Raw genomic sequence first — 25,237 nt, forward strand, 5'->3', positions numbered from 1 at the left:
AATACTCAAAGGTAGAAACTAAGCGTGTTCAGATCTAGGCTGTCTATGTGGTTGGAGGGCAGTCTGTAAGAGCAGCTTGGGAGTAATTGATGCTTCCAGCCTACTAGCAGTAAGAACACGTGGCTCTTTCCTCGGAGTTGTGGGGTTTCCAGCTGGAGACATCAGCAGAGCACTAGAAAGTTCTCTGCTGAAGAGCTGGGTCTCACATGCACTGTCATCAACGAGACCATTCAGAATCAAACCTTCTCTGCACAGCAAAAATGTGTAGTGAAAGCTAACCTCGACCTATTTCCACTGGGAAACTCAAATATTCATAACTAAAAGGACATTTTTTCTAGACAAGTTTCAACTTTTTATCTTAATTGCATGGCAAAGTTTTCTTTTTAATAATAAGGAAAAAGTCCCTCTCCACGCTTCGTGACAAAGGTTGAACATTTCTCCCCTACATGAAGACCTTTAAAGTTTCATCCCAGTGCAATCAAGATTAAGGGAGTTATAAGTAAAAATTAAACATCTGCAGATAAGCATTACAGTTCATCAGTTGCAGTAGCAGATGTAGCTGATTACTGGAATTTGAAAATAGAAAATGTAATGGCAAAGCTTTAGATTAAAGTAATTATACTGCAATAATTATATGGAATTGAGTTTATTATATTACAAGGTAGTTTAACATCTGAGCCAGTTAAAATATATGCTGGCTAGTACTGAAGTTGAAATCTCCCTCAGATGCAATATAAAAAGCAGATTAAACAAGCATTCTAAAAGTGTATCTGTGAGACAGAGTCTGTTTTTCAACCCAGTTAAAGGCAAAGTTACTCTATTGCACTCATATCAAAGAAATTTAAAGTAGATTGCATTAAACCAATTGAAATATATTTAGGAAACTATTTAATCACATTATGGACTAAAATCAAAATATTACAGAATTATTACTCAAATTAATGGAAAAAGGCACCAGGCTTTTTTCCCATTATTTTATTTTCCTGCAAGTTTAGTAATGATTATGACAGAAAGACATAGTTTTTATCACAACAGCTTTTGGAGGATATTGAATTCAAGTGTTATACTCCTGTTAAGACTTCTAATTCTTAGTGTTTATTAAACTCCATCACCAAGTGTTGATTTTGAGCTCTTTTTTGGTTTGGTTTGGTTTTGGAAGGGAGCTAAACTTTTCAATAGTATGTAAAGAAAATTTAAGCCTCTTCTGAAAAGTGTAAGCTCATACCAGAAACAGACCCAAATGAATCCTCTCCACCCTCTGCATTTTACAGCTGCTCCTCTGGTCCAAGGCTTCACATCCAATTCCTCCACACCTTCACTGCTCAGAGGTTATAATGACTTTGAGTCAGTAAAATATCTCTATGTAGAAAAAAACTCGATTCCAAGACTCAGCAAATGCTTAATCCCCACAGATGACAGTCTAGAAGAAACACTTTTCTAAATGTGACCTGAGGCAAAGTGAAAGGGAGACTGAACATTTTCATTATTCTTCAACACTTCTTTGAAAAATGGCCTAATTTGAAAGTGGATTGACTTTATATACTTGAATGCTTGAGGAACTGCAGTTTGATGGTACCTAGAAAACCTGAAAAGATAGGAACCAAGCAGAGGGACACTTTTTGGCTTTGGTATAATCAGCTCTGAGCACAGAAAATTTCTGAACCATAATTAGCATTCAGTTAACTTTGTGTGAGCTGCCTGATGCTGGCACCTTTTAACTAACTGATAAAGGGAGAGAGGTAGGTTTAATGCAGCAGAACTTCAGAACACTTATAAAAAGAAGAAATTAAAGTTCAAAGAAAAATCATTTATATAATCTCCAGCAGAGCACATTATTAAAAGCTATTCATATACTGTGCAATGGATGGCTACTGAATTCTCTGGCTTAATTTGCACTCAAATTACCACAGCAGTAAGCCTCAAAAGAGGAAGACGGCAGAAATACAGTAATCTACTGCTTTAAAACAATCCAGGACATGGATATACCAGATGGTAACAGGAAATCCAAGAACCAAGCAACAAAGGAAGCACAGGAGTCTCTTCATGTGTGATCTGACATGGCTTTTCTGGCTCCTCAGAAAGCACCTGTGGCAGCTCTCCTGCAGTCTTTAAATGGTTTTAAGAATCAGATCTTTGGTTCTAAGGGAGTTCTGGAAACTGAATGTCTTTCCTTGCTGTTTACAAAAAGCTCTATCTTTTGTTTGCATGTCATAAGACTAGACATGTCTCCCATCTTTTCTAAGAAAATAAGTAGCTTTTCTTCTTCATCTAGACTAAACCTTTTCCTTTCTTTTCCCATATTTGCATGTAAAAATCAGGGATATTTTATTCTATACCCATTGCAAAATGAAACAACCATTTCTGTAGTAAAACCCAGAGAGTTTTAATTTTACTTGCACAGGAAATAGGAAATATCCCATTTCGTTATCCTAGGTATTGATTCAAATATCAATGTATCCAACAATATTTTTCCAATTATATTGGGGAAAGAAATAAACAATGTTGAAAAAATATCCGACATTTGCATTTTTTCTATGCTACTTCTTACTATTTAAACAATCTAGAAAAATCAGGATACAGTTCTAAATACAAGTATTTGCTCCATTTCAAAATATTACATTTTGGGCATCAAATCTAATTTGCTGTTCATTTTTGATCAATAAAAAATAGATAAAAAAAATAAAACAGGGCAACATTTGTGCAGTAACTTTATACCCTTTTATTAGCTTGTCACTCCCCTGGATTATTAGAAAGTTTTTGAAGACTTTAGTATTTGGATAGTAAAATAACCAAAATCTTCGGTTGTTCTAAAAATTCATTGGAAAAAAAAAAGGCATAAATGCGCAAGAATTGCATCTCTTTATGTCAGCAGTTCTGCTAAATTTAACAGTCACAAAATATGCAACAGCAGATTTTTTTTATACATGAAAATTATGTACTATCATTTTTAACCAATCCTGAACTTGTTCATAAATGTACTTGATATTTAAAATAATAAGCAGGATAAAAATACGCAGAAGTATTAAATAAATTTCCAAGGCCCTCAAATCCACTAAAATCTCCATTTATAGATTTCCAAGCTGTTTGAGAAGGCATTTTCAACTACTGAAAGGAGGGTAAATCAGTAATCACTGGTGTTCTCCAAAAGTCAATACTAAAAGGCATCGTCAGGTTTATCAGACTTTTCTAAACAGTGGGCACATCCAGGAAGCACCCAGACCATTGCAAAGCCACATAATATGAAGAAACTACTTAAAAATTGAACACAGGGGTCATTTCAGTCTTTTTGTAAGACATCCAGTACTACCCAGTTATCACATGGCTAGAAAATTGTAGAAGAAACTTCTGAATTCTGCATTTTTAGTTCCTTGAGGGATCCATCCAATGACAGCCAGAACATGTAGGCACTAATGGTTACAATGCAATCACTTTTTCTAAAAATCTCAAGACTTGAGGGTTGATAGCAGTGCTCTCAGTGGTGTGAAAGCGAGCACTGTAAAACATTGTTGGTCATCTGAGGAGGATCCAAGCTGAGGTACAAATGCTCTGGAGCAGTCCCCTCCTCAGCTTGGCATGAGGCTTGGTCATGGGAGAGGGGAACAAGGAGCAGGTGCCCCCAGGCAGCAGCAGGGGCACAGGAGGGGCGATTGCTGTGCACGTCACCAGGGCCCTTGATTGCCCACAACCTGCAACTGGGCTGCTCAACTGCCAAAGCTTCTGGTCCAATGTGGTGCAGTTTATAGCTTCTCCCCACAGACTCAACCCTAAATTTTGTGTAAATTTTAAACCATCTGCTTGACTGAAAAAGGTTCTGATGAATTCTGCTGTGAACAGTGATCTTCTTAGTAGTATAATTAGCATCACTTCCTAAAAACTGCACATTGTCAGGGCTGTTAACATATTTATAGTTCTCCTAAACTGTGGTGTTTATCAGTGATCTGTATGAACTGGGCAGAATATTTTTGCTTTGTTGTGTCCAAAAAGCATGCAAGCAAAGGAAAAACATCAGATTATTTTAGCATTCAAGCCAAAACAGTGTATTTCAGTTTAGTCAGAAAATTATATCAATGATGGCCATCTCTTACTTCTATCAAAATTTCAGAATAGTTCTTCCTTCATGTAATGTACATATTTAATATTCTTCTGAGCCTTTAAAAGAAGCAGGCCAAGCAATGGCTATCATGTAGAAATAGGACGTTTATATTAGTGGCAATTTTCTACCTCCAAAAGTTGTTAAAGAAACCCCAATTCCTTTATGCAGAAGGCTGAACCTGTCATGACTATAAAAATAATAATGAGCCCAACAAAATAAAACAATGTGAATAGATGGTTTTCAAATTGTCACAAGTATTTCCTAAGAAGCAAAATCAAAAGGTAATGAAAGATTTTCTACCATTAAATTAGAAATAACTAGATGAGACTAGAGTTAGGTAAACTTGTCATAATGCTGTGATTTGACTAGAAAAAAAAGCTAATTTATTTCTTCCTTCTATTATCATTATCCAGTCTGAAAGCATTTAATATACATGGCAAACAACATTTCGCTGAATGCTACATTTGCCAAAACCCCATATATTGGTGTGAAGTGCTGCTGCAGGTCTCAGTCATAAAAAACCCCATAAAAACTCTTTTGTTGCTCTTGTCAGGACAATCTTTATTTTATTTGAAATTCATCTTACAAAATAGCTAATAATCTCAGAATTTAGTCTCAATCTTCTTTTTATAGAGGGACAACTCACAGGAGGATTTAGGACCCTGTAGTGCACTTTGAACAGTACAATTGTATTTTAGAACAACTGTTATTCTCTGCAGAACCCTTGAAATTTGATGTCAGCAAAAAACAGCAATTATACTTGAAGATTTCCACAGAGAGAAGCAAAGGATTCAGAATACTACTCTCCCTTCCAATGCCTACAAATTTTATTCTCCCTTTCCTTTTTGCTGTTTAAGTAAATTACTGACATTCAGAATAGGAAGAAAAATGTCTCCAAAAATTGAATTAATCATCAAGGGAAGTTAATGCCATTGAACATGAGTCAACCTAACCCACTTCATTAGAGTTTGCTAAATTGCAAACGGCTTTAGTAAGTCTATGTTTGCAAGTCCTCAAGGGTGCAGAACTCCTATAGGAATCCATAAGAACTCTATGAATAGACAATCTGTAAGGGGAGGACCTAACATCAATATTTGATTTTTTTTTTTTGTGAAAGGTTGAATTATAATTTGAATAGAACAGCAAAGCATCTAGGTTATTCCATCAAACATGCTGAACTGCAGTCTTTATTACTTACAGAAACCTAAACTTTGCCAGCCTATGGAAAGAAAGGTCTTAGGCTGATTGAACAGAAGCATAAACCAGGCAGCCAGGTGACTGCCACCTTGGTTTTAATACCCTATTATGCATGGGCTGTGCAACATCAAACCCATCCTCTTGCTGTGTGGTTTCTCCTCTCATGGTAAAGGGAGTTACAAGCACAGCGTAAACAAACAGCTGCATCATACATTTTAAAGAGTAAGTCATAAAGACATCTAGTCATGATAACTACTTCTGATCAAAAAAACGTTGGCAACAATGGGAAGACAGACAAGATCTCCGCCTCTTTTTCTTCTCTCCCATTCATTTTTCTATTTTCTGTTTGAATACAGATCTAATACTACTGCATGGTGCAATGTAACTTCAGACATATTTAAATGTACAGAAAGGAAAAGCATGAAAATTATCCATTGTTTTCAGAACTTTAAAGCATCAAATGTGCTTTAAGCAAGTGTTTATAGCACTCAAAAGATAGAAGAGCTTTTATAAAATAATCACACAAAACCACAAGAAGTGGCTCTTCAGTAAAAACAATTTTAAATGAGCTTCCCCTATTACTGGTTTTGAGAATACTTTCCTAGATTAATCACAGGATAGTATCTACGCCTTCTATCATCCATATCAAAGTAATTAGAGGCTCATTAACTTCAACTTTAATAAACACAATGTTTAAAAAAAAAGTATGTTTAAAAAAAAAAAACTTTCAGTATCATCTATGTCCCAACCTGAAAAGCTAAACTTGATTGCAAGACAGAAGAAACAATTTAAAAAGAATAAATTACTTCACTAATTCTCTCGTTAAAATCACTGATAGTGTAGTAATTCCAGAGCTTTATAACTGAACCAAAGTGATTTTATTTTCTAAAGGTGATGCCTACATACAGTGCTTAGCAGTAGCTTTAATTAAGGTTTCATTTATCCTTAGGTTGCCCCAAGCTACCATTAATAGTCATCATACTTAGGGAATGCAGGAACCATGGTGTTGAAGGTGTTCTACATTAACTTGGTAAAAGGCAGCAAACTAATATAACCAGGCTCTTCTGAATCCCTTTTTCTTGCAATCTAGAGCATGGATTACCATCTTCAGTAGTGATAACTGAGCCATGGAGCTTGAAGAAGCAGAGTAAGGCTCTCTCCTGATCAAAAATACCTTTAATTTTCAAGCATAAGTTCAGTTGGATTTTATGACTTCCCTCTCCCATGGATAGCTCTACATCACCAAATAAAGGTGTTAATAGCAAAGGAGCTCCAAAAGTCCCCTCTACCACTTTGTGGCAGTCATTAGAGTTTTCCAGAAACAAATCATTTTATGCAGCTTGGTCTCTGCAATTCCACCTACACTGTGCTCTGCATTTACAACTTTGTGAGTTTGAATATGAAACCTGTCCCAGGAAATTGCATTTCTCCCTGCAAAATACCAACACCACTTCTTCTGTCCTTGGCTATACATTCCTTGAGACTTCACCAAGCAGCACCACAAAGCTCTCTGCTGCAAATGCAGCACGTTCCCAGAACGTGGGGCTTGTGGAGAAGCTGTTTTCTGATAGTCTGTTACCTGTAGGAGGTTTGGTCACCAAATGCCAATTGCTTTCCTAGTGTGGAAGGGTATGAACATCCATGATGTAGTTATGATGTTCAAAAAAAAATCTGTGAAAAAGTGGAAGCATTTTGAGCATAATTTGTATCTAAAAAAGAAAATCAATCATAACCAAATGGATACTTACTGTGTTCAAATTTAGTCCAACATTTTTAGCCAAAAGGTAGTATAAGAATAGCAGATCTAGTATAGGTAGGTGGGATGCACTGAAAAGCTCAAGCATAGTAGTTGAAGTAGTTCCTGAAAGTTCTTTACATTGTTTTAGTTACTTTAAATTTGGTGGTTTGTTTCAGGTGCAGCTTGTAGCCATGTTTTATTATATGGAAATTCTAATTTTCATTTCTGAAAATTAAGGATTTGGTTTTTATTTTCACTTTGAAAAATGTAGGGGAGTATAATAAGCAAATTATTGATCGAACTGTCTTCTCTCTACTAAAATAACTGGTATAATATTGACAAGGTGCCATAGATTATATTTTCAGAACAGAAAGATACCTTGACCAAATGTCCCACTGGAGTCTTTTGTACAACACATGTAGAATGAAGGCATTCATTGAAGTCTGTCTTGCCTCAGAACTGTTAGAGAGCTAACGTGCCCATCAGAACTATCTCAGAGTACTAAATTCCTTTTAAACTCCCGTGAGTTTGTAAAATCTAATGGGTAATTTTGCTATGTGTGCCTTCAACGCAAAATATAATCTGATAATCAAAATTTTAAAGTCAAACTATTTGTAAAGTTTTTAAAGATTGGGGCTTTTTCTGTGTTGGGGTTTTTGCTTAATTTTAGCAAAATGTAACAAATGCTAGTAAAGCAGGGTAAATTGATAGTGTGTTTTAAGAATGAACAAGTATTACCTAAGACCATTCATTTTTAACAAGAAGAGTTATGGAAAGCACAAACATTTCAGCTCATGCTTTTGCCTCCAACATTTTAATGTGTTTTTCATTAAAACAATAGTTTTTAGTAATAAAGTTTAAGAACTAAAGAGTCATTTTTCCATCAGCATTAAAAAAAAAAAAAAGAAAAAAGAAAGAGAAACAAACTCATAATTGTGATATCTGTATCTCACCTGGCATTAATGACAAAACCTCAGGTTAGGTGAAAATGTCCTGTATTTTCAAATAATGATAAAGAGTATCTGGTTTATATTATGATACAATCACCAAACATTCTTCTTCACAAAATAGGCTAGTATTGACCTGAGTTCAGCTGAGCAACTCCCTGTATTCAACAAGTAACAGCAAAATTCTTTGACCTGACTGCATACATTTTCTCTATGTGAGTTAAAGCAGAGTCTTACAGCATCTGTTCTGAATGCATTTCTTAAGTGGGTCATTATGTAATTTCTAGATGCTGCTGCTGTGGGCTATAACACATAAGAAACTTTCAAAATCACTTCAAGTGAAAAATATGAAAGAACTACAGAAGCCCTAACCTAGTTTACATTTTCCTTGAGAAAAAAAAATGACACCTTAGTACACATCCAGGACTTGGGTTTGGAAACATTCTGCAAAACCCAGTATCTTCACTTTACTCCACACCAGCATTTTTATTTCTCTGCTCAGTTCTTTTACAAATACTATAGATGTAAAACACTATCAAGTACCATACACACCAACACAATGAAACAGAAAATTCAATTATTTTTGATTCTTTTCATGCTCTATGTGTGTATGTATACAGATCCAACATTTTCACACTAATGACTCAAATTTCCAGCTATTTATGCTCTCTGAAGGGGCTTCACAAAAACAGATACCAACAAAGTTGAACAGACAGATCTAGAGAAATGTTCTAAAGAAACGGCAGAAGGAACAGATCCTATTTTAAAGCACACAAAACTAGCAGGAGTCTTAACAGAAAAGAAAATTATATTGACACAACAGTCCATTCTCAAAAATCAGTTTCAGATAGATCATGGCTATAATATGCAATGCTTGAGTGCTTACATGTTGGAGCCCATGTTAAAGAACACTGGGGGATTTGATGTGTCGATGCAGTGCTCTGAGAACTGAATTACCTAACTTTGAACATCATTTCCAACCCATGCTGGTTAAGTGCATCTTACACTGCAGAACCATTCTTTCAATTTCATATGCAACTGCAATCTTCCCTGTCATTTGCTGAAAAATATACAACCAGTTTTCTCTTCTCTTCAGTGAGAACCATCCCCGAAATAACTTTTATACATAAAACTGTGGACAGAAAAGTGAGCAAAGATGAAAACTACAAAGAAAATCCCATAAGCATCCCAAGAGATTTATTTATAATTAATGTACTCTTTAAAAAAAAGTGTTGTCCTTTTCAGTCCCAGCATCATGTAATAATTGAGGTGAGAGGTACCTTCAGAGGTGATCTGGTCTCACCTTCCCTATTCAAGCAGGGCTACCTAATGCAGGTTTGCCCAGGACCATCTGAAGATGGCTTTGGAGAATCTCCAAGGAGGGAGACTGCACAACCTCCAAGGGTAATTTGTGCCCAGCGCTTGGTCACTCCCCCATTCCTCATGTTCAGAGAAACCCCCTCTGTTTGTGCCCCTTGGCTCTGCTCTTGTCACTGGGCCCTGCTGAAAAGAGCTTCACCCTCTTTGCTCCTCCCTTCAGTATTGATTTACACTGATGCCATTTTCCCTGAGCATTCTTTCCTCCAGGCCACACAGTCCTAGGCCTTTCCTTACAGGACAGATGCTCCAGTTCATTCATCACCTTAATGGACCTTTGGTGGATTCCCTCCACTATGCCCATGTGTGTGCCCATGTGTCCTTTGTACTGGTGAGCCCAGAAATGGACACAGGATGCCCTCCTGGTGTCACCTCACCAGTGCTGAACAGAAAGTTTCAGCCACTTTCAAACTTCAAGAAATTAGCATTAATAATTTCTATTTTTAGCTTCCATTATGGAAAGCCTTTCCATTATAAAATTCTGGGAAAAATAAACCTGTGTGATTTTTTCATAAGTTAACTGAATACGGGAGACAAGTCTGCACATATTTGAGATTTCAAAGATCTTTTGCAGTAGGCTGAGAAGGTACTCACACGAGCTAAGAATAAATCTGGTAGTTGCATCATCTTTGAAATAATTTGATTTAGAAGCAATTTAGTAACATTTAAAGAAGTATAATCATTCTGAATGTAAATTTGATTCCTTAACATAGCAAGAAATTGTGAGGTGTAGTTATTCAGCATGAAAATTTGACAAACATAAAATTAAGTTAATTTGGCTTTGTGGCAATTTCTATAGCAAACAATCTAATCTAATATTAGATTTCAAAGCCAGGGTGTTCAAGGAAAACTCTACCCAATGCATATGTTCAAACTCTAAAAGTACTTGAAAACAGTCTTGAAATATTCAACAAGCTGTACTTTGGCCCACTGTTCTAAAAGTTCCGAATCCAGTGTCACAGCAAACTAATGTAATTTATAAAAACAGCCAAACTTCATGCAGGGTTACACTCTTTGCAGTACCATTGACTTAATTTTCTTTCTCAGTTTTTACTGAACTTTTATATTCTCTCTGGTCAAGCAACAGCATCCTGAAACACAGAAATCACAGCAAATTACCAAGGTGTGTTGCATCCAGTTGCAGAACTGTCTGCAAACAGCCAGTGTAAGATAGTGTATTGACCAAGTCCAGCACTGAAACTCTAGCACACATGTATTCTGCTGTTAAACTCTATGATGTTTATTTTTGACACAGTTATACATTTGCCTGTTGAAGAAGACATCTCGCTGATGGCAGGTCTGTAATATGTTCTGCACATGTGCTGTTCCAGTTCACAGCTAAACAAGCAGCCTGAATACCCACAATAAGAATTAATTGCAAATTGTCAATCAGGCAAGTGATAGCAGAAACGCTATCAGAAATCATTCTCTATCAGAAAATGAGAAGTAGCTTCTGCATAATGATGATGATGCTTGATGACAGTGATTAGATGTTAAGAAAATCTCAGAAAATTTGATTCTAAAAAGACACAATTTTAGAGGTATTAATATAGTAAATTCTAAAATAAGTAGGCCTAATCTTGAAAAAGAATCCCTAAAATATCAGCATGATTTCCTAATAATTGCCTGAGATAGAAAGGATCATATTTGAATTCTGCCAAAGAGATAAAAATGTTCAAACAAGCTCACACAACTTCTGGGCCCCATAGATTGGGAAAGCTCCCAGAGTGCTGTCTGACATGTGGACCCATTCACTTTTCCACCCAGATCAGAGACGAGCTTTCCAAGTCACCTCATGGTTCCCACCATGGAACACACTTGGAATACACAGATTATTCTAGGTGATACTAAGTGGGAAGATGTTCTAGGAGCTCACTTAATGCACTACAATATTAGCAGGCATTTAGTCAATTGAACTAGACTAGAATTAGTCTGAAGTGGAACTCTGTAGGAAGAGATGGGATGGAGCTGTGCTGCGGGATGTGGGACGCGACCACAGAGGCACGCGGTGGCACAGAGGGGCACACGAGGGGACAGGAGCACGTGGCAGCCCAGGGGGACACACGGCAGCACAGGAGGGGACAAGGGGGCTTGTCTCCACCTGACCCTGGGTGCAGGAGGTGCCATGTGGCAGAGCCTCTGGAGAGGAGCCTGCTGGAAGCTGACAGACGGGTGAACAGTGCATCATCACCCCACAGAAGGACATTTAGAACGCGTGTTGCTGACGTGACAATATGGGACAGGTCACGTAGTGAGAATTACCATATAAAGGAATACTGTACCCTGAAAAGTGTATATAATCAGCTCGTTTCTTTTGAATAAACCATTCAGATTCCCTGCCAGTCTGAGTCCGTGTCTTGGTCACTCAGGGAACTCTGTAAAAATTCTTACTTGTTATTACTCAATCACCCAGTTTCCCCCTGTTATTCTGAGCTACTGTTTCCTATATGAAGGCATAGTCCATCCCATATGAAGGCATAGTCCAAATGCCTACACTGACAAAGTAACAATTTTTCCCACAAGACTTCTCAATTTCATTTCTCTATCACTTATAAATTATACTTCAAGACTTCAGAAAGTGTCCAGTAATTTAAGATGGTGACAATTCGGATCAAAAAGCACTGTGATCCTATCATCCAAGAATAATGTAGTTCTCTCCATCACAGTACTATCAAAGGTACGTTATTACTGGCTTAATAGTTTCATAAAAGACTTATGAGTAGACTAATAAAAAGTTACCCAGAAACAGATACAACAAATAGAACTCACTACACACTTTATTTCCAGCTAAGGTCAACCATCTAACAAAATTGTTCTGAAGGAAAAGGGCAGTGCTAGAATTGTATACTTGTAGAACACTTAACATAAAATTCAGAGGGAGAATAAATGATGTGAAGACAAAGATGCACAATGTATACAATAGATTAGTTGTGATGGATGTTAACAAAGTAACTGTCAATGAAAGCACTGAAGTTCCCAAAGTATACAGAAAATAAGATGATGTTATATATTCATATACAAATCAAGTGTAACATTTTCCCAGCAAAGCCAAAGCAAGGAATGCTGACTGGTATAAAGCCAGAGCACCAGCTCCCTGCCCCCAGAGGACTGCCTGATAAAAGCTTTTGCCTGGGCTCGTTAAAACAGCATTATCACATCTCAAAACCGAAGTCAAACACAGTTTAATTTACTAACATCCACAGACCAGCTATCACAAAACTCTCCTGGAGCTACAACCTTACAGAACCATATCCCTAAACTATCAGAGTATAAAAATGAATTTGGGAAAGACAGATAATAAATTCTCTATGGTCATTTGTATGCAAGTGCTATTCTAATGGTGGTGGACAAAAGTTAAATACTTTTGGAGTGTGCACACCAAAAATCATAACTAGAAAAGCTTAAACTGGTATAAAAGTTAAAATATATGACATCTTCTTGATTAAAGCCTCCTAGATACATCAGTCTTGAAAAATGAGAGAGGAATGAGCACACCCTGTTTTATCATTATAATAGCATTTAGTAAAGACACTCATAAAAGCAGAGGCACATCTTATCAAGTGTGAGATGGTACAGCACTGATAAAAATAATCTGAATAAGAAGTGCTTGAAACATCAAAAGCTTTGCTATTGCCTGTGACATTGACTTTTCATGTTAAAAATTTGTTTAAAGTAACTGTCTTCAGTTTTTATTTATGGAAGAGAGAACTAAGTTCATGCTACATATCAAATGTTCAAGAGATAAAATATTCTTAGAAAAGATAGAGTTCATAAAAGGGTCACTGACAAAGTTTTCTTTCTGAAGATCCAAATGCAATAAATATCTGGAAAACAGTGCAAGTTAAAGCTGTGCTTCTTTATTTGTTTGGAATATCTGTTCAGATCATAAAAGAGTTCTAGAGGCCCTTGAGAATCCACACAGCTTTCCATCAAGCTTCCCATAGAGACAAGGAAAAGTTGATGGTTGCTATTTCTTGCAAGACAATGATTCCTATCTCATTCCTACCCCATTCTTGAGAAATTATTCATACAAAGAGTTGAGCACTGCAAGGGCATACCTTACTCCCAACACAAACTGGGAGCAGCTGATCTCATCTCCATGGAAGTAGTAACCTACAGAGCTCTTGTAGGATGAGAAAAACTACCATCAACAGGGGCAAGCTGAAATCTGTCATTTGTGATAGGCAGATAAGTTGAAATCTTTACCCTACTTTTAATTTTCCAATTTCAAGCACTGTAGTCAGTAAGCTTCCAACAAGTTTGAAAGTTAGAAAATAAAAAGCAACACTCAAAACCAGTTATCATTTGTAAAGGATAATTTAGAATATATCAAGCAAACTTCCAGAGAAATGATCTTTCTTGTTGAAACAGAATGGAGAAAAACTATTTAGGTGACAACTGGGAAGTTGTCTGGGAAGTCTACCACTGCTGAACATGTTAAATCACAGGCTGAGGATAGGTGGAAGGCTGCTGTGGAAGGTACAGCAGTTCAGACTTAAAATTATAAACAAGACAAAAATCTAAGACATACCAAAGAAAGCTTTTGTCCTATTCAGTACTATAAAACCTTGGCTACATATTTCATCCATTTTGGGTACCAGGCTTTAAACGTAAGAAGATTCACTTTAGGACTAGGAAACAGTTTGTATCAGGAAAGATAAATTCTGGAATAGATTAACCAGCAATGTCATAAAGCACCCAGTAGCAGTGAATTTTAAGTACATGGAGGAAAAAGCCATCTGAACCACAATATGAATATTTGATCCTGCCTTGGGGAATCAGGAGAAACAGGAAGACTTCTCAATTTCTGTTCCAAAACATTTTTCTGTGATTCCATGAGTTTTTATTGCTTTTATCTCAAAATTACAAATGAAATCCAATGTAATAGAATTTTTTAACTGGATTTAGTATCAGGTTTTTTGCCTTGAGCAGGCTGTACGGATTACACACAATTGTATGCAGTCAGCCTGGATAGTCACTGTCTGCCTAGCATTCAGAGACAAACACAAACACGTAAACTTGACTGAGTGTATATCTACTTCTCTTGTCCTCAGCCAGAAAAGTCACAACTCTGTCAACAGTAGGATTTCTTTCTTATAATGAAAGTTCTTCAAATGAAGATATTACACAAAAATCTCAGCATTCCTTGAGGAAGTTTTGTTTGCCAGAAAGCAAATAATTGACTCTTAAAAGTTGCAGATTTGGTGATTTGGATTAGAAATGCCCTCATTATTTTGAATAGGTAAACAGGTTCTCTTTTGATATCTCTATTTACTTCCCACATTCTCATATTCTTTTGCATTATATTAGCATGATAAGATTGTATTAGCATTAAAGAGTGTATTGTCAATATAGTTGGGTACCCACTACAGCCCCAGTTTTGGCTTATGAAATTATGGAGTATGCAGGAAGAGACTAAAGCTTTGTTTCTTCTCTTCTCTGTAAGACGTTTCAGAATCTGAAGGACTAAAGTCAACTGTTCAAACAGTTATGAGTAAATGCCTTTCTTAAGTATAACAGGATGATCCTCAGTTATAAACACTGCACTGAAGTGCAACTGCTGCAAGATCAGGCTTTCAGTCATAATGAAACAGGCACTGATGGATCCAGAAGATCTACATTAATTGTTTAAGTGCAAAGTGCATTTAATCAATACACATCCTTCTTGGAACACAAAACATTCTGTGTTATTGCAAGAAGAAACTACCTAATGAGCTGTGTGTTCACTATTGCATACTCCTTTATTCTAACCCTACACCTGCAGAATGGGAAGTAGACCATCTCCACAGCCAGCACTGTGAGTTGCTACCTACCAAAGAGTGGCTTGATAACGCCGTAAACGTTTTCTTGTTCATTTTCATGGAGGAATTAGTCACTTAACTGACAGCATTTCTGTGTGTATTCTTTGTGAAAAGGCTTACATGAAAACACATCATTAATGCTTTGGGTTCTTTAAAGGAAAAGAAAAACACACCCAAAAAAGCCTACTTTCTTCTAAATTGTTCAGTTGAAAAAGTCCTAACAGATTGTCAGCCTAGCAGTAACTTAAGTGCCGTTGATTAAAGAAACTGCTGATAAAACACTGCTTAATAAGACATTAGAAATTTACTGACACCTTTTAGATAGTTTTACCATCTAAACAGGTCAAAATATTCCTACTTTTGCATTTCTAAGTATAAGCAGTCATTTTTGAACTCTGGCAAAGTATAACAAGCTAAATTAAAAGTAGAGGTTTGGTTTTTTTTAGTACAACATGGGATTTTAGCTGAACACCTCCCATATTTTCAAGAACAAGAAAACGTACTGATTCTCAAGTCTGAGGTGGCTCAAGGACTTTACATACAAGAAGTCTAGCAGTCTTTATAAGTCTATATTGAAACACAGAATTGCTTCATTCTAGTTTAGTGTGAGAAAAGTAGCCGAACGCAAACAGAAGGTGTAACTGACAAAAGTATTTTTATGAGTCAAAATAATGTCTAAATATTGTCCAACCCTGCAAGGTAAGCAATAAACAGGGTGTGTAAGTCTGTCTAATTCTAAGTCCTGCTAGTTCATATTTTTAGTAAAGATTTAAGGGACTGGAAGAAACTTGATAGCAGGTGTGCCATGTAAAGAACTATGTCACTACACCCTCAGTCATGTCTGTTTCCTCCTCACTTAAACCTCCAGTGCTATTTTTTCTCCAGTCTATCAGAATTCTGCTTTATAAAACATGCATTAGAGACCACCAGTTCCACTGGACGCATCACCTACTCTCCCTTCTTTTGACTGACAATCAACCAGCCAAGAAAGAAGCATGTAACCTAAAAATAACATCCCTCTGAGGAAAAAGATTATGCAAAAAAAGGTCAGCAAGTGCCCACTTAGCTGAGGGATTCACATGTGCTTCCAAGTGACAAATAGACAGAAGCAGGAGCCATTGCTTGAGAGAGTTGGAGGTGTCAATCTCCTGCAAAGAGGTTCGTAGTCATCATCATGTAAAAGAAGGCAGAAAGGGCAACACTATCACCGGGCTACCAAACCCATCCTGCTCTCTGACCTCCTCTTTCCCATCTACCAGGCAGAGAAGGCTGGAAGCAACATCTTTGAAGCAAACAACATAGTGGGTAGATAGATCCTAGACAGAGAAGTACTCCTCTCATTTACCCACTTCTGGAAGGTAGGCTGGGCTGATAATGCACAATACGGCTTATTCAAAAAAAAAAAAAAAAAAGAAACTGGGAAACCCCACTTCATCATCACCACAAAGATCAATGAACAATGCAGAAATAAAGTAGATCTAGTTACTGAAACAATACCATGAAGTTCTCTGTATTTTAATCATATTGCATATCCTCACAACTTGCATATCTACTTTGTTTATTTTTCTTTTTCCTAGATATCTTGGATTTGGTAGACTGGCTGTGCATAAATCAGGGCATCACCTAAGTGTGTGTGTATGTCAATTACAGCACCTTTGTAAAAATAACAACAAATTTTTATGTATACTTGTTTCAGTTACCAGCAGGTGGATGCTGCCACCACACAGTACCTCAAACAAACAGTCTAGATTTATCTTTCTTTACTGATAGAATTACAACAGGTGATACTTTTTATGATGTCACATCAGAAAACACAACAGCCTCAAATGTCCATAAATCAACATGGAAAATAATACACAGAATAGAAAGAGTGAATCAGATCTGCAGTACACAACTCACTTACTGAGCACTGGAATATAAGTCAGCAGTCAGAATGATTAAAGACATCTGGGTATCCTGTGTTAAAACCAGCTACACTGTCAAAACTCAAGACCTACGGTGATCTGAGGAAACACCTCTCATACTGCTACCAGCACACAATGAAGCAAAACATGAATCTATGGTTGCATATCCCTGATATACATCTGTTATGTTGCTCCAATGGACTATTCTTCAGGACTTTTCTCCTCTTTTTAAGACAGGATCTGTTAAAACAGGATTCAATTATCTCTAAAGGTAACAGAACAGCAGATCCCCAAGTCCACTCGCTCAGACAGCACTAAAGCCACACACATAAAAGGCATTTCTTGGTCTTTGTCCTCTCCTTTCTTTTAACTGCCCAGGTAGGGACTGTAATCCCGCAGTGCACTTTTCATTCTCCCCACTGCCCAGGAAAGCACAGGGAAAGAATGTGCACAGACAGGGATGTTCCTGCCAGCCATGGTGCTAACTCTGTGTGTCTGTCTGTGTGTGTGCACAAGGGCTTCCCCTGACCCCTCTCAGTGGACAGGGAGGGAGCACCTCCTGCTGCAAAATGCCAAGGAGCAGTTGGTGCAACATGCTTTGGCACGCTCTAAAACAATCTCAAAAAGGGTCAATCTCTCTTGAGTGTCCTTTGAAACTATGAGCTGCAACATTTATGGAAAAAAAGCAGAGGTGCAGGGATTTTGAAAATGTGATTATAGATTGCTAATTTATAGTGCTTAGCATCTACACATACATCTCTACATATTATAAAATCCCAAACCTCAATTCAGTTCAGTTGCAATAGGGCTTGTATCTGACAGATGTTATATACTGCGACTTTCAAAAGATCACCATTTCAAGTTGCACCATGTACCCATGTAAAATTATTTTTTTTTTAAATCAAATTTTTTGTCTCTTTTTCAATTTACTGCAAATATTTTGGATAGATCTTTTCTTCATATAATGTTTATCTTTTGGCACAAACTTGTTTTTCAATGTGTTTTTATTATAATACGCACTGTAATATCACTGAAATTTCTAAGTCAAACAACTACATTTAATTTAAAAAATCCTTATTCATTGCAATTATTCCCACCAGTATCAAAGGGTTTAGGAATAGTCACAATAATCAAATTACTTACTGTGATGACATGCTGTTCTGGTTGTTCCCACTGTGAAGAATCAGACCCATCATCACACTTCATGGCTACTGCTTACCTTTCTAATAAATCCTAAATGTTCCTTCTGGATTATTAATAAAAGTTTGATTCAAAAAATAAGATTTTCTCTACTAAAGCCTAATAACTACAGCAATATTCACAATATATCTCTCTGGAGACACAGAGAGGTAACTGAAAATTGTGAGAACAAGAAAATATTCTCAGTAAAACTGGGGGGCTTTTTACCTGTCAATAAAATAGCAAACCTTTTCTTACTGACTGCATGATATAGAGCAACCACCTTGAAGTCTATGTCTTAGGCCATTCAGAGTTGGAGTATTTCTTTTTATGCTGTCACCACTTAGCACCTTTGTGGCATATGGGTATAATGTGCTGTGTAGTGCTCAGCATTTAACTGTGCTCGGGGATTATTCATTATCTGGTGAAAAATACCTGGTAGACAAACAAAGATATTATCTCCTACAATATAATCCAAACATTTAAATGCATCCTTTTTCTGAATAAGGCAAAACATCTATATTTTAGAATTTTCTATTATCATGCCTTCCACCTGTAGTTCATTTCTCCAGTGGACACATAAGAATCTGTGACCTTCAGACCACTGTTTGTGTTACTGCAGTATAGATTATAAACATAAAACAGGGGATCACAACTATAAAGTGCACCTCTAAAGAAATTTGCTTTATAGGTGAAAAAGAATATAAAAGAGAAACACTATATTTATTTTCAGACCTCTGACAGAGAGCTCCTTTTAATACCATATTAAGTCTCTGCTGGGCTGCCAGAAATAAAACACAGTATGAGCTCAGATATACAGCTTTTATTCTGTGTTTGGGTTTATTCTTAGAGGCGAATGGATTCAATATATTTTCAACCCAACCACATATTTTAAACTGCTGCCAGTTTATTGCAGTCTACAGATCTCCCAAATTCAGAGAAATAAATCTAGAGCCCAACCTCCTCTGCTGCTGCATGCATGAAGGTGATAACAGAAACGCTCTCTCCTGGAGTGTGTGAGAATGGAAAATGATGAAGAAAAAAAAAAAATCAAACCATGATCTATATGATCCTAAGACTCCTGTAACACAATTATGAACTAATAATTAAGAACATTACAGAATAGCTGGAGTCCATGCTTTCCATAGTTCTATAAGCTCCAAAACACATACATTTCATACACTTTCACTTTTTTTCCTCATTCTGCCTGGTGTATCCAGTGGGAAACACACGCCAAACACTACTTAGCCATCAAAGCAATGGAAAGCAAAGCTCTTGACAGAGAAACCAAGATTCTGAAAAAGACAGCGACTATCAAAAAAGAAATGCCTATGTCAAACTGTTGTCCATTTGCTTTTGATGCAGCCACACAGTTCAGGCCAAACATTATGGAGACAAACCATCCATTAACCACCTCCACCTGCACTGCCACACTGTGCTCCAAATAATGAAGGTTTGGTATCTGCACTTCTTAAGTCCCAGAAATGTGTGTCAATAAAGAAGGGAATCCTACTTGGTTCAGACTGTGTTGACTACAGCAACTGAAATTTGGATCCTCGTCTTCCAAGACCACAACTGTTTGCTAATGTTTTCTCTCTCATCTCAAACAGGACTAATGGTCTCTCCTCATAGGAGACAACAAACGGCCAGAATCTGTTTGGCAAGGAAGAGATCAAATACAGTCTATTTTGGTACCTGAAAGAAAGAGAGGACAAGCAGATTTGGGGAGGGGGATGAGGAGATGATAGCAGGAGAGCCTGGCAGGAATGCACATATCTATGAAATAGTGAAGCAAACAGGCGTTGTATTTTTAGATACTTTCTTTTTCAAGTGCCAAAGATTCTGAATAAATCACAATGGCAAACTGAGAGACTGAGATGGGATAGATTACAGCTGAATGCTGCACAGGTCTAATATTCAGTTCCTAGCCAAAGTCCTAAGTGCTTATCTGATACACTGTAAAAGCTTTCCATGACATACACCAGCTACTTCTTTGATGGCTACACTTACTGTTAGGTGCCAAATCTGCCTCTATACATTTTAAAATGTCTAAAAACCCCAGGAAAGCATAAATTCTCTAAGCCAAGTATACCTGAAGCTTGTCCAGATGTTCAGTTATTTATATACCAACTCTCCAAGCATAGGCAGTAATCTTGACAGACAGAAAAATTAAGAAGAAAGCTGTATTTTGTAAAAATTGATAATTACATGATCTAAAATTTTTATTGATGGAAAGCCTTTATTTTCAGCATTCATGTCAAATATGACTCTCTGTAACAGAATTCTGCATATAATTACTTCTTTATACTCATTGAACAGAGGAACTGGATATAGAGGCAGAACTCAAATTTTATACAGAGGCTTATGCCGCAGTGTGTGTTCTCTCAAGTGTCAATTGTTTTCTCCACCCTGCAGGAGTAGATTGTATATTTTACTCTGAAAATATTTGCATCTCCTTGCACATCCATCACACATATATACATCCATTATTAGTTCATGGGTCCATTTAATTTATTCCTTCCCTTATGTATCTGCAGATTTCACAGAAAAAGCATTGCATTTGGAAGCAGCACTTCTAGCACAGTCTAGACAAGACGGCCCAGCACCCTGTCCATCTGAATCTTAAAAGTGTCCAATGATGAAGTGTCTGGAGACAACAGATCATTAGTAAAAATAGTGATGCTGACTCTTGACTGACAGCACGTTCTTCAGATGGAGCTCCCAGACAAACCAACTGATCGCACTGATATGAATATTGGTGCAAATCACTTGGAAAGTCACTGCCTGCTTTTCATTGTGTCAGATGAATCTCAACTGGGATATAAAGAATATCTCAGTGCGCGAGATAGAAAATCTGTTTCCTCCTTTCCCTCCTCCCACCTCTTCTTTTTTTTCCTGTAATTGTTTCCCAGTATATTTTTAAATAACTGTCTTACTTTTTCTTAGCATCCATTTTCCTAACTTCCTACTTTCAGCTTATTCAATATGTAATTTTTTGTCCTTTTAGTACTATTTCTTTTGTCTTCTAAAAAGGCCCCAAGCAACAAGAACAAGTCATTCATTAAAAGGAAAAGTGAGTACTAGTGCACAAGGATCTCTCAGAGGTATGGCAGAGATTATTTAACTCTAAGTAAACTTAAAGCTGGATAAACACTGCTTAATAATACTGTTTGGTCCATTGTGGTACTTCTGCCCACAACGTAGAAATTACAACCTTTTTCGTAATATGAATAATTTGCAACTCCCTTGTCTAATAACTGAAACTCTTCAAAACTTGTCATAAATGATGCCATGGCTTTCATATATATTTATGCTTTTTGAATAAGCATGGTCACACTGGTCAGCACAATGCCCATTCTGAATTCATCACACCCTAAAGCAAAGCAACCAGTTGCTATGATAATGTCTTATTCATATTAGTATTCCCAACAGCTTAAGTGTGTCCTAGATATTGAACCCACAGGACATTTTGTGATTAAACTTGTTCTTACCCACACAAACTTTTACTGATAATCTCCCTCTGCCCTTCTCATTTTGCTAAGACACTGCACGCCTTTACCCAGCAGCAGATGAGTTTTGACTATCACTAGCACATGCAGCTTTCTGACAGATAAAACATTGATAAAGACAATCTCATGAGGCAGAGGAATGAAACAGTTCATCCTTACAATGGCTAAGTATTCCACAGAGGAAACAGTCTCATACTTCAACAACTCTCAGTGGTGCTTCAATTGACATTAATTTGAATGCCCTTGAATCAGAAGATGCCCTGCAAGGTGGAAGATTAAACATAAGGAGAGGATCAGCTTAAGGCAGTCACTACCTGTTAAAAGGCTCAAAATGTTGCCTTTTTCATTAATAATTCTCAATATTCAAGCTGCCTGTGCACTATTTGGGTTTTATTTCACTTGGAAAAATGAAATTGAGGAACAGTCGCACTTTTGTTGGGTTTCATTTTCTGACTCTCGTGCACTAACATCAAATCCCGGTAACAACTCTTCTGCAGGCATTACCATTTAAAAATTACTAACGTTTGAAGCTATGATTCTATTTGAAGAGAATTAATGAGAAAAAATCCACCTTCCTTGTTAAAAATGCAACAGACAGGTACATTCAGAAATGCTGATGGCACTGAAAATGAGTTGAACCTTTAAGAGCCTGGAGGGAGACAGATAGAGAGAAGTGTAAAGGAAAGTTTAGACAAAAAAGGGCCAAAACTGTGGGAAGATGAAAATAAATGGGCTCTCTCACATGAGAAGAAAGCCCAGAGGAGTGAAGCTAGACACTTGTTAGCTTCACATCACATCACACTGGTGATGAGATACCTGTTGAGTAATGTGTGCCATTCTCCAGAAGAAAGGTGGTATTTCCTTTTAGCTCTGTCGTTTTTTTCTTTCCATATTCTTTTTTGGGCATAAAAAACTTACTTTTGAGAAATGCTTTTCCCACAGTAAGTCATGTTTCAGTCAGATTTTGCTTGCTCTAAAAGAGTGCAAAAGTGTAACTTCTTTTCACCATCACAAGCTTGAAGTGAATTAAAGCTGTCATTAATTTTTAAAAGCTACTATGCATGCATATCAAGAGAACCAAAAGAGAAAACACATCTAATACACGGCTCAACTGAAGGCGATTTCCATAAAAACATAATCTGGGTATTTCCTATTGCATGCATGAAATGGAGTCAGATCATATTTCCCCATTTTTTGTATAGACACTTTCCTGCTACTGCGAACTATACCTCTAAGAAAAAAACATTAAGCTTTAAACTCCCTTTATGCTTCAATGCCTACATTAATGATCCACAAACCAAATAATTCCTCAACAGCAGCTTTACAAATCCACTGTGCCTAAATCATGACCTCAGTTTTGTTTAGCCTGAACAGTCCTGCATGGCGGTTGCACAGGTAGAGAAGAGCCTGCTCGGCATTTGTCTCTCATGATGTATGTGTTATGGAAAAACAGTTTGACTTTCAGACCTCTGAGAGGCTAGAGCTGGAAGGCTGAAGTGGTATGTGGAGGGAAAAGCCTAAATTAAAACTTAGGGGGATTGGATTTGAAAAGTAGTGAGAAGTATGACAACACCATTTAAGTGACCATGTTCCTTGTTGGATAATTATAATGACTATACATTTTTTCCCAAAACTTTAGTGACGTGCAAAGACGGATTTACAACTGAGCTGACAGCACAGTCAAACACAAAAGTTCCCTATCCCCAATGAAATGATCTGGTATCCTACATGAAAGGCTACACATTCTAAAACATTAAAAAAGCTGGGACGTAAAGAAAAGAGAAAAAACAGGTACAATCCAGCAGGGAACACATGGCTGTGAACCTCTTCAAGCAAGCAGAAGATGCATTCTGAAGCATTAGAAATGAAGCAAATGGTGGGCTTGCACTGAGTCTTTCAAACAACTTGTTGGTAAGGCTACTATTCTACACTGGCATTACAGTTCACGAGAAATCTTGCACAGCAAGAAACAGCTTTTCTAAGAAAAGAAGTTTTCCCAGTTTTTGACTGCCTGTTTTGCAAAGTTTTTCATTAACTGTCCAACTATCCTCTGCTTATCCAGCTGGCTTGAGCTGAACACCTTTGTCGGCAACACTTACGCACACTGCACCCAAGAAGCTTCATTTTTAAATAACTGGGAAAAAAAACTCTTAACACTCCAGGAGTCAAAAATCCCTGTGGAGGATAGCAAGGCATGTTTTTTCCTCCCTAAAATTCAAGTTATCCTGTAGCCTTTCTCAGGTGAATGTGTAATTGCAATTTGAGGTACAGAGAACGAAAGGCACCAAAGAAGGCTTACCAGAAGAAGCTGGTCCCCATCAAATAGCTGCCACTTAGGCATCAGAGAGGCGCAATGGAGACCAAAGCAGGGAGGTGTAAGGGGGCCTGACCAAAATTACCTCCTGAGAGTTGGTAACTAGAGAGGATGTGCCCTGGAGGTTCATTCCCAGCCCCAAGTCGTTTCAGCAAAGGCAAAAGTACCAGTTAGGTCAGAGCAGGCATCTTAGGGCGGGATTCGCGAAGCCCCTAAACGCTTCTTATCCCGAGATCGCAGGCATTAAGCGTTTGTTTACTGTCCCCACAGACACACACACATTTGCCTACGGGCGCGTTCGCCCCTCGCAAGCGGGCAGGCAGCTCCCCCTCCCCGCCCCACGGCAAGTTGCCAGACTTGCTGCCCAGAGGAGAGGGGGCGAGACCCCAGATCAACTCCGAGAAGCAGCCTCGCGTCCCCGCGCTGCCCGGCTCCTACCGCCTGTGGAGCTGGCCTCCTCCAGCTGCGCCGAGATGCTCTCCACTCTCCTCACGTCCATGCCGGGGGGCGGGAGGCGCCCGGAGCCGCGGCGGGAAAGCGGCAGCACCGCCGCGCCGGGGCCGCGGGAGCTGCAGCGGGGCCGGGAGCGGCGGAGCGGAGCGGGATGGGAGCGGGGCTGGGAGCGGCGGAACGGAGAGGGATGGGAGCGGGGCTGGGAGCGGCGGAGTGGAGCGGGATCGGGATCACGGCCCCGCCTCGGCGGCGGCGCCTCCCTCGCCACCCGCGCGGCGCGGGGCGGGCTCGGCGCGGGGCTCCGGCGCGCCCGCGGCCGCGACCCCTTCCCTGCCGGGACAGGGAGGGCTTGGGCTCGCTTACCTCCCCGCCCCGAGCTCCCCCGGGGCCGCTGCCGCCGCGGGGCTGCCCCGAGCCGGAGTCGGGCAGGGCCGGGCCGCCCGCCCCGCTCCGCTCCGCGGTGCCGCCGCACGCAGGTGCTGCCCGCATCACCTGTTAGCCGCAGGCTGCCCGGACACCGACCGGCACTGAGCGCAGGGGAGCTCCCATCGCAGCTGCGCCTCTCGAACACCTCTGTTGGGCTAGCACAGGCTGGGAGCACTCCCTGAGCCCCAGCGAATATTTTGGAAGGGATTGGAAAGGGCATTTTAAGACACCTTCATAACACCTGTAATTTATCAAAGTCTACTATGACACATGACATACCATTAGAAAATGCTTCAATA

General features: G+C 38.5%; 1 protein-coding gene across 2 annotated transcripts in view; it reads right to left on the bottom strand.

The window, feature by feature from the left end:
* KCNIP4 (potassium voltage-gated channel interacting protein 4) overlaps positions 1–24,924 on the bottom strand; it is a 390,761-nt gene extending 365,837 nt beyond the window's left edge. For both annotated transcript variants that reach the window (XM_038134762.1, XM_038134756.1), the window contains exon 1: positions 24,498–24,924. In XM_038134762.1, coding sequence (XP_037990690.1) covers positions 24,498–24,558 — 61 coding nt within the window. In that variant the 5' untranslated portion in view covers positions 24,559–24,924. The remainder of the gene's footprint in view (positions 1–24,497) is intronic.
* Positions 24,925–25,237: the final 313 nt, after the last annotated feature.

This window comes from Motacilla alba, chromosome 4 (genome assembly GCF_015832195.1).
Source record: "Motacilla alba alba isolate MOTALB_02 chromosome 4, Motacilla_alba_V1.0_pri, whole genome shotgun sequence".
NCBI lineage: Eukaryota > Metazoa > Chordata > Aves > Passeriformes > Motacillidae > Motacilla > Motacilla alba.